This window comes from Culex pipiens, chromosome 3 (assembly GCF_016801865.2).
Source record: "Culex pipiens pallens isolate TS chromosome 3, TS_CPP_V2, whole genome shotgun sequence".
Classification (NCBI taxonomy): domain Eukaryota; kingdom Metazoa; phylum Arthropoda; class Insecta; order Diptera; family Culicidae; genus Culex; species Culex pipiens.
This window is the reverse complement of record NC_068939.1, coordinates 40,216,059-40,231,475: the sequence shown is the minus strand read 5'-3', so window position 1 is coordinate 40,231,475 and position 15,417 is coordinate 40,216,059. Positions and strand designations below refer to the sequence as shown.

The following is a 15,417-nucleotide window of genomic DNA, read 5'->3' as shown; positions in this document are numbered from 1 at the left end:
CCAAAGGTGAAACTGTCGAAATCATAAGAAAATTATTTCTGGTATGGTTACCATTTGTGATATTGTTGATATAATGTCACGACCATATAAAAAAATTAAAATGGTACTATTTCCCGAATGGTTACACTTTTCTTGACATATTCGAATGGTTGATTTTTTTTCCTGCAATTTAATGAACGGTATCTATTCGTCATACGATTCGGATGGTTCGAAACAGCTATTGTTAGAACATAATAGTACTGGTAGCTGGTATGATAAAAGTTATGATACTCGGTATGATTTAGTCAAAGAAACCTAAGCGGAAAATTTCCTAAATTTCCTAAGTCCTAATAATTGAAACAATTGCACAACAATTAATGGGTACGATATAATTATTCCTCATATGTTTGGTATTATTTGAAACAGTTTATGTATGATTGAGCCAAAAATGAATTTTGGCGAAAATTTTCTTAAGTCCCAATGATTCAAACAATAGTTCAACAATTCATGGAGAAATATAACTTTTCGCCATATGGTAAGGATTTTTCGGAACAGCTATTGTTAAAACATAAGGGTACCATAGCCGACGTAGTATTTCCAACTTGAAGTTCAGCGAAAAACTCTTAAGTCCCAATAATCCAAACAAATGTACAACAATTCATGAAACGATATAACTGTTCGCCAAATGGTAAGGATTATTTGAAACAGGTATCGTATGATTGAGCCAAATGAACTACAGCAAAAAAAATCTTAAGTCCGAATAATTCAGATAATATTTCAACAATTCATGGAACGATATACCTGAATTATGGCGAAAATTTTCCTAAGTCCTAACAATTCAAACCATTGTTCAACAATTCATGGAACGATACACCTGAATTATGGCGAAAATTTTCCTAAGTCCCAACAATTCAAACCATTGTTCAACAATTCATGGAACGATACACCTGAATTATGGCGAAAATTTTCCTAAGTCCCAACAATTCAAACCATTGTTCAACAATTCATGGAACGATACACCTGAATTATGGCGAAAATTTTCCTAAGTCCCAACAATTCAAACCATTGTTCAACAATTCATGGAACGATACACCTGAATTATGGCGAAAATTTTCCTAAGTCCCAACAATTCAAACCATTGTTCAACAATTCATGGAACGATATACCTGTTTGCCATATAGTTTGTATGTAAAGCTAATTTATTTTCGTGATAATTTTTATAAGTCCAAATAATTTAAACAAATGATTGACCATTATCAGAACAATAACTGTTCACCATATGTGATTTGTCTATAATTTATTTTGTATGGTTCTACCATACATGTTACGATATATTTACGATAAATTTTGAGGCCACATTTCATAATAAAATGCATTTTAAACCGCCAAACGTAATGTAACTGAGATAGCTCAATTAGATAAGGCGGCAGCACCACGGAAGAATCAACAGGAGACATCATCATCAAGCGGTAACAAATCCCGGACATTACAAAAAAAAACGCTAACCATTAATAATCATATACTTTCCATTCCCGTTAAATCTACAGTTCCGAGAACATTTGTAAAGTTTATTTTTTGGCTCCTCCCTTTTCAAATGGTGTCGGTAAACGTCGGTAAAGCAGTTCACCATTTAAAATCATATTTTATTAATTTGTGGTACGGTTCACATAAAATGAGAATTGAACAGTTTGGGGTAGGGTACGACTATGATCCACGAAAAAAATCCCTTGTAAAAATGTATTGTAACATAACCTAACGACCTATTTAATAAATTGTAGGATTGTTTGGGGAATGGAAAATGTACGGTTGCACCCTATTTGGTGTACTATCAAGATCATTTAGGAAAAATCATTCCACAAATGGTGACTGTATGGTTGTTGACTATGCGGGAAACTTCAATGTTATATATACCAAAAGATGCGCAAGGATCTGGCCTACACGCCAATGATGTTGAAAATAAACGCTTCAGTGGCCGAAACGCCTCAAAAAGTGTCATTTTTGAAAAAAATCTTTTTTTACGGGTTAAATCCCATTTAAAATTGAATTGCGGAGCGCTAGCTCCTGTTACGTCCAATCAAGCTCATATTTTGGATTTGGGCTTAGTATGCCCACCGGAACAAACCCTTGAATGCCCACCAAAAAGTCATTTTTGTTACACCCTAAAGTTCAGCTTTTGAGTTTTTGGAAATGTTCGATGTTTAGTATCGCAAAAGTTTGTTTTTTTTTGCTAAAATTTTAGTTTTCGTCAAATCTTAAATTTTTTGAAAACTAATGATTGCAAAACAACTGAACTAGTCAAGGAACTAGTGTAAAATGCAATTAAAACACTTTCAGCATTCAAATGTTCAGACTATGGCTTGCTATTTACATTTTTTTTATTTTTTTAAACTTAAAAGAAAAAAAGGCAAAAATGGTTATTTTTTTTAGTAATAGTGAGAAAAAAGCGTTGCAAATAAATTTAAATCATCTTGTAATCGTAATTGTAATGCAATGTAAATTATATTTTGATATTGGTCTGTGCGGTCACCGTACCAAGATCCTCAAACTAAAATCACGTACTTTGCTCGCAATCAGCGTGGGTGTCACACGACTTGATCCATATTTATCACAGTGCATCGTCATTTACAAGACATTGTCCACAGATAGCGGTCAGATGATTGAAATTTTCGATAACGAAAAGGAGATTCCCAGATTTCATACTGCGTCACTCCGGAGCTACCGGTTAGTAGCAGTTTCTTCGAAAAAGAAATGCACGTTGAAATAAAGTAAAACGCATATGTTTAATTTTGTGACTTTGTTTTCCAACGAGAAAAGGTTTAGGTCAAAACACTTGTATTGGTAGAAATCTGACTTGTTTACTCCACAATTTGTCTGTATCGACCCCTGGGAACATTCGCCGATTCCAATCGAAAATAACAGCCATGTTTCCACCCTCAATACGGGGACCTGTGAAGCTATGCCGCTCAACACTATAGGATGCGCTGATAAGGACGAAATTGTACATTAGCGCCTTCCAGGGCGTAATTTCATCACCCTTAAGTTCCGATGACGACGACGTTATTAAACCGACCGAACGGGTGGCAATAACGATGTAAACAAACTAATCGATTACGGATTTGTTTTACAGATCATCCACCGCATTAGTAGGTAAAAATGCTTAAGCTAGTGCTAAACAACTTGAAGAATTCAGCCTGCAAGCTCGTGTGTGCTCCCGTATTACTCGTGCTAGAGAGTTTACGCTTTTTCTGGAATCTAAAAATGTTCTAGAGAGCTATTTATAGAATAAGATTTTTTACTGAAGTTGTTAAAAAAAAAATCCAAACCCAAGATCGATCATAAAAATACTAGACCTACTAAGAACATCAAACACACTAGAATCATTCAAACCAAATATTAAAAAAAAACTCGAACACGTGACACTCACGAGGGAGCGAGGATCGCATTCCTTAGAAAGTGAACTTTGAACGACGTTTTACGATGCATCGGCAAGTAAATTCATAGCACCCCAGGCAGCAGTAGTTGGCAGGGGGAAGAGAAGGCATTGAAGCAGGTCAGGTCTTGAGAGATGGAAAGGTGCAGGATGTTCCTATAGCGCATTACAGTGAGCGATAAGAACCGGCCCGAAGATTGATGTAAAGTTCACGAACGCGGTCGGCGGGAATTACTTACATCGTGAGAAAATAAGTTAAACGTGGATTTTTTTTTAATTTTGACTGTTTAACATTTCTATGGTTAGTTGCAATACGTCTTAAGCTATCCCGAAATAAATCGATTTTTTCATCGTTTTTTTTTTTGTATTTAGAAACGTGCAGATGAACCATTTAAACCATTTAAGTAATTGATAATTTGTAAATTGTAAAAGAATCGATCCAAATACGACCTGCTTTATAAATGGCGCTTAGGAGCTTTTGAAAACTAACTCGAGATATAATTACCATCTCTGAACGTTACAAAACTCGACATTTATTATGTTGATGTCAGTAAACGCTTATGTTTTGTCAAGGTATGGTAGATGTGGGTTCCCTGAACACGCTCCAATCTACAGAATTGAATTTTAGCAAATTACCTGCCAATAGATAAAATTTCAAATTTAGAGTAGATTTAGAGTAGAGTAGCGATGGAGTCTTATTAACCCTTTACAACCCATCTACGCCTCGAGGTGGGCTTTGATCTGAAAATTACCCAAAATCTATTTTTTTAACAATTTCTAATCTTTAAAAAAATTGGGGTTGAAAGTTTGACTTGTTTTTTGTGACTTTTGCAATGTTTAAAAAATGTATTTAGTTAGCTTTGGCTGTGTTACACTAACATTTTTATATTTGATGTGAAAATAAGTCTATTTTTTTAATGTCCAGACTATGTTTCGTTGCATTTTTTACATTACAGAAATACGCAAATAAAAATACTAAAAGTAAAAAAACAAAAAAAAACAACCTTCAAAAAAATATTAGAGGTGTTACGGGACCATTCATAAACCACGTAGATACTTTTTGGGAAATCTCTTTTTTGTTCGAATAAAGTACTAGATGTACTAGATTGTGTGTTTTCATCAAAATAAACTTCACAAATACATGGTACATTAATGTGAAGAACGGCAGTATAGGGAAGACCCCAACAACTGTTCAGCCTTGTTGGCTAATAGCTTATTTTTTTAGGAAATTGATCGTTTTCGCAGAGAATTGCTGATCATTTTACGTAATTGGAAGCTTATCAGCGCTTTTTCCGTTTGCACTCGGTCACATATATTCAGGCAGAATGTTGTGTGGGAGACTTCTTTGTGTACTTTTTTAAGTAATGCAGTTTAGAATTTTAATTTGTTTAGAAAATGTGTTACTGGGGAGATCTGATTTCAAGTTATGCATTACTTAACAAAAGAACTTTCTTTAAATAACTATTTTCTATTCATAAAACTTTAACACATAACACCAGCAATCTATAAAAGACTCGATTGCATTCAATTCACCAGTTCACCAGTCGAAAGGGGAAGACTTAAGCTATCGTTTTATTACATAATAACTGTTGGAGCCAACTGAAACAGTGGATGGTCGCGCCTTTTCCACACGTCACTGGACTCGCGGTTGACAGCCAAGCCTGCCAAGCCGCGATTGTCGTGACAGTGCGTTGAGAAAGATTGACAGTTGTCACCAAGAGGAAATAAAATCATTACAGTTTAGATAGAGAACAAACAACACGAGTTTTTATTATTTGGACATGTCTCGTCCTTTTAATTGTTAATTTACTTATCTTTGTGCCCGCGTACCACCTCGGCCACCGTGGGTACGTTTGGGGCTACAAAAATAACTTTGACTAAACATAGTCAAAGCGCTTAAAAATGCAATCAAAATGAGTCATTTTTCAGTTCAAATCGGGCAGATGACCAATCAGAGCGAGCGTATGCATTCGAGGCCGCGCCCCTTTTGTGCCGTTCTCCGGCTGTGCCGCTATATAAGCAGAAAATTTCGCAAATGCAAATCACTGCAGCCAATAGAAGAAGAGGACCAGCAACCAGAAGGAAGAACCCCAGCAGCAGAAGGAGGAAATTCTTACAAAGGCGCACCATGCGGACCGGTGGAAGTCACCATGATGTGGCGGTTCTCATGAAACAAGGCCATTTCGACAGCGGTGGCCACAACCTGGAGTGGCCGGTGCCCTCAAAGAAGGTTCCCCGGGGTCTGGGGGGACATTTCCAGAACCATACGAGTTGTGGCAATATGGGTATCAAAATTCATGGTTTTTGATACTGGACATGAAAATGGCAATTTCGACAGCGGTGGCCAAAACCTGGAGTGGCCGGTGCTCTCAAAGCAGGTTTCCCTGGTGCCCGGGGGGACTTTTAAAGAACCATACGAGTTGTGGCAATATGGGTATCAAAATTCGAGGTTTCTGATACTGAACATGAAAATGGCCATTTCGACAGTGGTGTCCAAAAACTGGAGTGGCCGGTGCCCTCGAAGCAGGTTCCCCCGGGGCCCGGGGGGATTTTTAAAGAACCATACGAGTTGTGGCAATGAAAATGACCATTTCGACAGTGGTGTCCAAAAACTGGAGTGGCCGGTGCCCTCGAAGCAGGTTCCCCAGGGGCCCGGAGGGCCTTTTACATAACCATACGTGTTTTGGCAATATGGGTATCAAAATTCGTGGTTTTTGATACTGAACATGAAAATGGCAATTTCGACAGTAGTGGCCACAACCTGGAGTAGCCGGTGCCCTCATGGAAGGTTCACCTTGGGGAACATTTATGACAATTTTGCCGACAAATCTATGAAACAAAATAAAATAATCTTTTTCTAAATTTCACTAGCAATCCAAAAACATCAACAATCTCATTAAAATTGTTTGGTCCTATGTCTTTCGGTTAAGTCTCTGACATACCATCTTGAACTTTTTTTGTTATCCTTATGAGAATACAAATTGATTTAATAAATGCTATTGCGTAAAGATTCCAAAAAATATGAAAAAATGTCCTTCTTTTTCAAAACAATACAGATGTACAGCCAATCATGTTTAGTGTACACAGAAAAAAAAATGATGGTAATATTCATCAGGAAATGTTGACAGATTTTGTGACAAAAAAATGATTAATTTTACCCCAGAAAATGATGAATTTTCATCAGTTTTTGATGAATATTCATCAGGTTCACATTTTTACACATTTTTTGTGTAATATTACTCAAAAAAAGAGGTAATATTCAACCTACCAAATTTTCAACATTCCAAAATTCAACTTTTTTTTCTGTGTATAATTTAAAAAGAAAAAAAAAGAAAGATAGGTATTTAAATAAATTACTTTCAAAATTTCTCTAGCGCAAATGTTAATGTTTTTATTAAGGATGATTCTAGAATTGTCTGGCGTGGTAAATGTAAACATTTGATTGGTTTAACTCATTGCCATTATTTTATTTGATTTTATTTTTATTTTTCAGTAGCTGTGCATACACTCAGAATTAAATGTAGGGGTGTTTTCGTTGGTTTCGGTCATAAAAACAATTTTGTTCAATGTGATTTAAGTGATTTTTTAGCTTGCGTTCACACAAACTATAATTTAGTGACGTGCTGTAGTTGCTCCCACGCAACCCATATAAGCACCAGCTCCAGCAGCAAGAAAAAGTCGGCGGAAAGCGCCCTCGAAAAAGAGGAAATTCTGCAATTGGAAAAGTTGTGTTATTGTAGGGGAATGCATCGAGGAACTTCTAACTTACGATCAGATGAGCAGCTCCTACCAAGCAAGCTTTCAAAGTAACATCCAAGTCCTGTGGGAAGTTTATGGTAAACTCATCAAAATCGGTACAAAGTTCTCCAACCAGTCCACCGTAATGCTTGGTGATCGAACCCAACTTGTATCCATTGGGTGCCAACATTTGAAACTCAATATCTCCACCGCAGGTGAAGTTACCCTTGCCAGGACCTTCAATTTTGGCCATGACCTCGCCGGTACCATTCAACACGCTGAACTTCGATGTCCACATGGACCAGTCGTGCCGGATTGTTCCCAGGACGGATCCACCGCCGGCGATGCTTACCACGGACAATTGTTCCTTGCTGAAGGGCAACGCACAGCAACAGCACGGTAGACAGCAGTTTAGCACGCATCGGGACTCACGCTGGAATCGCAGCACCGGAGCATTTATCATGTTGCTCAAGATCGATTCCGTGCGCATCCCTTGGGGTACACAGTTCCGGATGCAGCACCCGTTATGTTCCTCCGACTGGTAGATGATCTGGTTCCGCTCGTTGATCAGTTCAAAGTTCATGGGCATGTCACAGCCGCAGTAAATCTTCACCATTTGGATACGCTGGCGAAGGCGGATTCGCGTGGTATCCAGCAAAAGTTCTAGCCCGATTAGCGGACCTTGCAGCATTTGCGGCAACGCACGCTGGGAGCTTCCATTTGACACCGGCTGGCTGTTGATGATGTCATCCTTCAGCAGTGTTTGCTGGGGAGTAAGGGAGGTGGCACGCGTTATTTTAAATATTTGATCAGATGTCGATTACTGGGTGTGTAAAAGCTAAATCTAAATACATATAACCATTGAAACTAATTTAAAAGAATTTAATAATCTCAATTTAATGCTGATGTTACATGAATTTGAAGGAGACGCATGGTATTTACCATCAGAGAAACTTTTCATTAGTTTATACAAAGATCATCTGAGTTTTCAGTGTAATTAATATATTGATTACGGCACATGGCTCTAATGATGCACCGGCCATAAGCAACCGTAGTCCACTGGGAAAGATTTTATCAAGGCACGCCATAATTTCTGACATTTCAAGCTGCCTTTTCCAACAAATTTCACAACTTTTGTAAATAACAAGCATACAAGTAAGGCAAGTGGTATTAAATATTGCACCAGGAAAATTGAAAAAGGAAAATAATTTTATATATTAAAAAAAATCTCTTCCAAACACTTTCACTCACCTGCGACACGTACACCCCGGCATCCATGGTGAAAATGACCGGTCGTGTTTTTCTAAGCTGGAATATGCAATTAGCGTTCAGATATTTGAAGCAATTTTAAAGATTGCGATGACTACACCCGCAATTCACAACTTCCACGTTAGACTTCCTGCAATTGACTGAAACTGTTGGTCATGAAATCGGCCAATATGACACCACCGAAGGGTGAGGACACCTGTTTGGGATTTTGAATATTTGAGATATAATTTGGACATGGTGATCAGAATATGAGGTTTCGTTTCGTTGCGATACGTCAACAATTTGGGTAAAACCGCAAGGTACAAGTACTTTGGCAAATATACCGGCGTGCCTGCCGATGTTGAATGTTCAAGTTCAAACAAGAAAGACCGGAAACCGGTTCATGAGAGCATTGCTTTTGAAAAGATTTTTTTTTCAATAGACTCAAATTCATTGGTCATAAAAATATATTTTTTTCTTGATCAATTAGTTTATACTCATTATAGTTTTTATCATTTTTTGTAGTGTATCCTTAGAAAATGCATTCGATCGATAATTTTCTGCTTGCACTGGTCACCGTAAATTTCATGGAGTGCGAGTACATTATTGTCCATACCTCCGAAGACTGAAGCAAATAAAAATACACCAAGATTCTCAGATTTTAAACTAGAACGCCATGTTTTACAGGCTGAAATGAGATCAAAATACAAAAAAAAAATCTTTCGGTAATCATAGAAAATTCATTCATTAGCATACTCATTATTATCCAATTGCCTGGACCCGTGGTGTAGGGGTATAAATGATTGCCTCTCATCCAGTCGTCCTGGGTTCGATCCCAGAAGATCCCGGGGGCATTTTTCGAGACGAGAATTGTCTAGGCCCGGTCTAACCTAGAGGTTAGGTCGTTAGCTCAGTCCAGGTGTAGGAGTCGTCTCCCTGGGTCCTGTCTCGGTGGCATCGCTGGTACTTACAATCCAAAGGTCGTCAGTTCGAATCCCGGGGTGGATGGAAGCTTAGGTGTAAAAAGAGGTTTGCAATTGTCACATCAATCAAGCCTTCGGACACCTAGTTTCTAGTAGGAATCTCGCAATCGAGAACGCCAAGGCAATGCTGCAGAGCGAACAATTTGATTTGATTTTTGACTCGATTTTTGATTTGATTTTTAACGTCGTACGGTACACCATCGAAACAAACTTGAGTTTCAAAACAGATATTTAGCAAAAAAAGCGACAACCGATGGCGCAATGTCTACGACTTATGATATTGGAGCCGTTTTAATCAGTTGTACCCGACCCTCTCCAATTTTAGTGAAACTTTGTATCTTAGGCTTATTTAAGCCGTTTTTGTATATATGAAGCCAGTTGCAATCGAGACTGTTGATTTTATGGCTTGTTATTTTAATTTGTTGTTGTCTTCTTATTCCATAATTGTTGAACTTACGGACCCAATACTGAAATAATGTTATTCTAAAAATTGACAAATGTTGTTGTAAATCTTTATGCAAATAGTAGCTTTAATTAATAGTTTATGCAACAAGTTGCAAAAAGAGGATTTTTTCAGCACGAGTCGTACGTTTATCTAACGAGGTTCACATGTTTTTCCATACAAATTTTCATGTATTTTGTCAATAAATCGTTTAAATCAAAAAAATGTTGCAAAGTGTTACTTTTCGAAACAAGTGATAAAAAGTTCAACTTTTCAGCACCCATTTCAGTTTCAACACCCATTTGTTTTGAAAAGTGTTGCTATTCGATTCTGTTATTTTTGGTACAGAAAAGTAGGCTTTTTCGTCGTTCAAGAATGACAGGAAAAGTAAGTAGTTTCACGACGGAATTGCAAAAAAATGTTATCGATAGTTCCCGTAGTTTTGAAGATACTAAAATGTCTGTAACAAAAATCTGGGTTCAAAAGTTCTGGTTGATGTGCACCAGTTATAATATTATTTTTTAAGGTATACATAAAGTAGGAATGAAAACTATTGTTCAAACAAACAATTACTATTATTCCACCAATGAAAACAAAAATAAACTTCCGGGATCATTGCACTTGCAGCATGCCGCCAAACAAGCAACTCGAGCCGGCATCGTTCTAAGTGCTCCTTCAAAAAACAAAAAGTTCTGTAAAAAAAATGCATAAATTAGATCAACTTAGTGAAATATTATGTATCTAATTTTCAAACTTACAATATGATAAACCGCAGCAATAAGCAAAGCTTTACACGCCACGTCCATGTCTCTGGGAAAGCTCAGTACAAAACTATCGTAATCGGTGCACATCTCGTGAACCAGTCCGGAGTACTTCTTCGTAATGCTCCCAACAAACTGTCCCGTAACGTTCTGCACCGTGTACACCAGATCGTCACAACATCCCACGTTAAACGGGGGTCCTTCGATCTTTAACATCACCGTTCCCATCGAGTTGAGCACGCTGAGCCGGGATCGCCAAACGGACCAATCGTGACGGATCATACCGAGCGTGGCTCCGTTGGCACCGGAAACCGTCAACCGCTCGTTGCTGAACGGAAGTGGAATGCAGCAGAACGGTAAACAACAGTTGAGCACGCAACGTGGCTCGCGTTTGAATTTAATAACGTTTAAGCCGTTTGGCTTGCTGACCAACGTGTCCGTCCGGAGTCCCTGTGGGGCACAGTTCCTCATAGGACAATTGTCCAGTTCTTTGGTGATCAGGAGTACGTGATCGTTCTGGTCAACCAGCTCGAAACTGATGGGCATCGAGCAACGGCAAAAGATCTCCACCATGTCGGGGTCTTGCCGGAAGCGGATAACTTCCGTATCGTTAAGAAAATCCAGATCCAACGGGAGAGCTGTAGTGAGTCGCTCAACTGGAACAAGGACGTTGATCCGAAGTGGTTGGACGACGATGGGTTCGGCTCTCGGCATGGTGTACGGTGGTGGATTGTGAGCCTGGAACATTGATATTTGAATAGAGTCTGAATTTTAATCCACTTTCTTGATATTCACCGTTTCGTGGAGATTGATGTAGGTTGTCATTTTATGGCACTTCCGGCTTCCTTTGTCTTCAGTATCTGAATAATAAATGTAACACTCGAGGTAATTAGCCAACTAAAGTGGCAGATGGCTTGCTTCCGACTAGAGTTGCTACTATTTATTCCAATGTTTAGATATGACCGTTTGGATGATAAGCTTGATAATTGGGCGACACATTTGCATGTATATTTATGTGCAAAACTGCCGAGGAAGTAACATTGCCCAAAAACAAGTTGTGATTTTGTCAGAAATTGTTGGAATATACGCTTATCGCTAGCGTTGGTTTACTTGAGGCAACTTATGGTTTATCAACGATTATGATTATTCTTTTTCACGTTTTTTTATGTTATGTTTTGTGTCTTACTAAATTAATGATTTAAATATTTTTAAGAATTCACTTCATTCAAAATCTTCCTAAGAATCCCGACATTTTTTTATTGTTGTTGTTGTTAATTCATTTATTTCTGGCAGCTTTAACCTTCTTGGTCATTCGCTGCCCTATTTTTTAATTAGTTAAAACTGTAACCAAACAAACCAGCTTGCATCATTGGATCCTTAAATATCCGTTTCCAAGGGCCTCTGGACGGGCTTCGATTTAAAAAATCGCCAAAAATCCATTTTTCAACCAATTTTAGATCTTTAAACAGCATTGGAAAGACGAACTCTTAAAATTAAAAAAAATATAGTTGGAAGTTTTACTTGTTTTATGTAACTTTGCCATTTTTTTAAGGGTCTACTTTGGCTGTGTGTTCTTTCATCATTTTCTGTATTTTAAGTAAGAAGAAGTATGCAGTAATTTTTTTAGTGTCCCAAACTATGCCTCTTCGCATTTTTACATTTTAATTGATAATGGTGCCATTTTATAGCAGTAAATGTGAAAAACAAGAAAAAAAATTAAAATGTAACTGTAAAGTATGTATGTATGTATGTATGATCCTCATACCCGCAGGCAACTTGGTCCCGAAACACATGTGAGCGCTAAATGAACAATTCGATCATCTTTTACTCCTTAATCTGTACATCTTTTAGTTTTTTTGCACGAATTTTAATGCTACAGATACCGGCGCATAAAATAAAATGGTGTCCCTCTTCCCTCCCCAAGCGCCGGAAATTTGTACACGCAGAAAAATGTTTTGTAGAATCAGCCTGTACGAGGTTTGTTTCAACAAAAATTTTTTTGAATATAATCAACGCCGATTTTGCGTTGAAACAAACCTTGATTTTTTCAATTCCACAAAAATCTTTTGTTGTTTTGAAAAAGTTGCTTTGACGTTTATCGTTGATTCGACAAAAATCTTGATTTTCAAATCAACAAAACGTTTTGTTGATTCAAATATGCCTTATTTTTCTGCGTGTAGCTATAAAAAAAATGAAAAAATAGATAGGCAAAATGTAATGATAGGAGATGATAGAATAGGTCAAATACTATTAAAAACAAACTTAACGTTAAACTAAACAAGCTAAAAGCAAATTGAAATACTAAAAATTAAACAAGAAAAAAGTAAAACAAGGGAAGTAAAGTTTTTCATAGAACAACTGTTGCTCAAAATGACCTCCTAAACACGGGAAAAATAAAAAATTTCGAATAAAAATTTGGGCAGTAGAGGGTTAAATTGTCTGATGATTATTTTTGATTAATTATAAAATTTCACAAATCGCCTTGATCGTGCTATTTTGTCGTATGTGTTGCTTTTTATAGTTTGAATAAACAAAAACTAGAGCATGCGAACACGTTTTTTGTTTTGTCCCGAGATTAAGTTCCAAATAGATTCAGCTGCCTATGCAAAAAACCCATTCTTATGAGAAATGGCTTTGACGAAGATTTGATACGAACACTATGGTCACAAGAGATGCAGTATCGACCCTATGTAAATTTACATGTACCGTAAACTGGGGTGACTTTGATAGCCCGGGGTGACATTGATAGAAATTTGATTTGGCCACTAATTTTGATACATCCAATGTAACAGTTACATTTTTGCATATATGTTCGATAATAAGCTATCCCTTGATACTTACACACTCAAAATTCTCAAAAATGTTTAGATATCAATTTGACGGGCATTTGAAAAACCTATTAAAGTCACCCCGGGCTATCAAAGTCACCCCAGTTTACGGTACAACGGTAAAAAACACAATTAAAAATCATTTCTGACCATTTTTAATGCAAAAAAATTGATAAGACAACATTTAACGATGGATAAACGAATATGGTCTCCTTGGAAAGAACTGTCAAGTAGAACCTTTTCTATCAAGAATGACCGCGAAGGTAATTTTAGGACCCAATTGTTCCTCTGGCCTCACTTTCCCCTACGCACTTAGCAAGGAACAGAACACCCTAAAAATATCAAATGATCAGCCGCGAGAACGAAAGAATCCAGAGAGGGTGAAGAAAAGCCCCAAGAAATCGTTTTCTGCCTTTTGTTCTACATGCCGTTCGTGAAGCTGTTCCTTGACCCCATTCTTTCGAGGAGCACACTGGCCCTAAACATTGAAAGTTGAATAATTATGGTCTAAGAAATCAACACTTCGATGCCCGTGAGCTCTTATTAAGCTTGCCTACTTGGATTCCTATCGATATAGTGCTGGAGTTTTTTTTTTAAAAAAGGTCCTATAAGCTATTGTGTTTCATATGTTTATAGGACCTATTCAACAAAAAAAACTCTAGACTTGAAAACTATATGCTGTTTGGACTGCGCTCAAAAAAAAAACTGATTCTTTATCTCTTAAGCTAAGAACAAGATTATCCGTCTGACGCAGCCGATGTCATTTTGAATTTTCAAATCTAAGATAGCGGCCAAAATGGCGGTGCATACTGAGAAAATTTATCTGGTAGTTTAATAGGCACTCCATTATTGCATATTTTTAACAAAATGAAGGCTTCATTCAAATTATAAAACCAACAAACTCAATCTATGTTTTATTTTGTGCAATGTGTGATAATATTGTTGCACTAGTGAATTATCTAGATAATGGCAAAAAAAACCCTGAAATGTTGCTTTATGCTTAATATTAATAAATAACCACCAAAGGTTACCGAATTGTCGAGTGGTCCGAATATTTGCGGAATTTGTAGTTCTTTAATATAAGAACTTGAACAAATTTGGACGAGACGTGCGCCACCTGCCGGCAAAATTCTGATGCGATGTTTTCCCCAAACGTTCTTGCTATTTTAAACAAATACATACAGACGCCGGGAACCGTGGTGTACACTCAAAAAACTTTTCACCACAAGGCCGCATGAAAATATATGTGATTATTTTCCATACAGTTAATCATGCAACATTGACGTGAATTTCCGGTGGAAGCAAAATCTGGAGCGAGCCGAGCATTGATGACTATTCACTATCGTATCAAGTGGATTTAGCATGAATTTCACGTGAGATGTGCATGACCTTTCATGCACTATTGACATGATCATCGCGTGAAGGCTGCATGAATTTTATTGCGGCTTATGTTCCTTTCTTACTTTTTGTTTTCTTATTCTTATACTTCTTATTAAATAATACGCACTGCAAAGTTTTTATAACTTTTATTTTCAATACATTCAAAATGTCTAATACAACTTTTCACTTACAAATCACTTCCGTTACACTTACACATAGCAACTAAAATAACACTTGCGGAAGCAGGAAACCGCAGCAGCTTCTCGGGAAGGCGACGTGTCGCTCTCATCACCGCAGTCAACAAGTCCAGCTACCGGAAGAAGATCGATACATGAAACTTAGAGGTGCTGAACTTCTGGCTCTTTTTGGTGGGTTTGTCCGTTGCTGCTCCAGCAGGCGACGGGGGAGACTTTAGTCGTGCTTTTCCTGATCGCTTGGTTCCACCTTTTGATGCTCGTTCCGATGTCCAACGTAGGCCGGCATGTTTTAAAATTGTGATGTCTTGTCGCCTGAAAAAAACATAAACGCACAAGTTAGCGTTGAATTATTTTTTTAGAAATAGAAAATACATACCCTCCGTTACAAAATATTTAATTGTGTGCATTTCCGAACTAATTTACGCTCTTAG

The 15,417-nt window shown here is 37.4% G+C and overlaps 2 protein-coding genes across 2 annotated transcripts; both read right to left on the bottom strand.

The window, feature by feature from the left end:
• Positions 1–6,861: 6,861 nt before the first annotated feature.
• LOC120424847 (phospholipid scramblase 2-like) lies at positions 6,862–8,565 on the bottom strand. The gene is made up of 3 exons (XM_039589095.2): positions 8,399–8,565; positions 7,179–7,913; positions 6,862–7,120 (listed from the first exon to the last, which is right to left on the bottom strand). The coding sequence occupies exons 1-3, from the start codon at positions 8,423–8,425 to the stop codon at positions 7,022–7,024; spliced, it is 861 nt and encodes a 286-aa protein (XP_039445029.1). The 5' UTR covers positions 8,426–8,565; the 3' UTR covers positions 6,862–7,021.
• Positions 8,566–10,375: 1,810 nt separating this feature from the next.
• LOC120424853 (phospholipid scramblase 2-like) lies at positions 10,376–11,684 on the bottom strand. Its single transcript, XM_039589102.1, has 3 exons — positions 11,377–11,684; positions 10,579–11,319; positions 10,376–10,512 (listed from the first exon to the last, which is right to left on the bottom strand). The coding sequence occupies exons 1-3, from the start codon at positions 11,404–11,406 to the stop codon at positions 10,396–10,398; spliced, it is 888 nt and encodes a 295-aa protein (XP_039445036.1). The 5' UTR covers positions 11,407–11,684; the 3' UTR covers positions 10,376–10,395.
• Between the last annotated feature and the right edge of the window lie 3,733 nt (positions 11,685–15,417).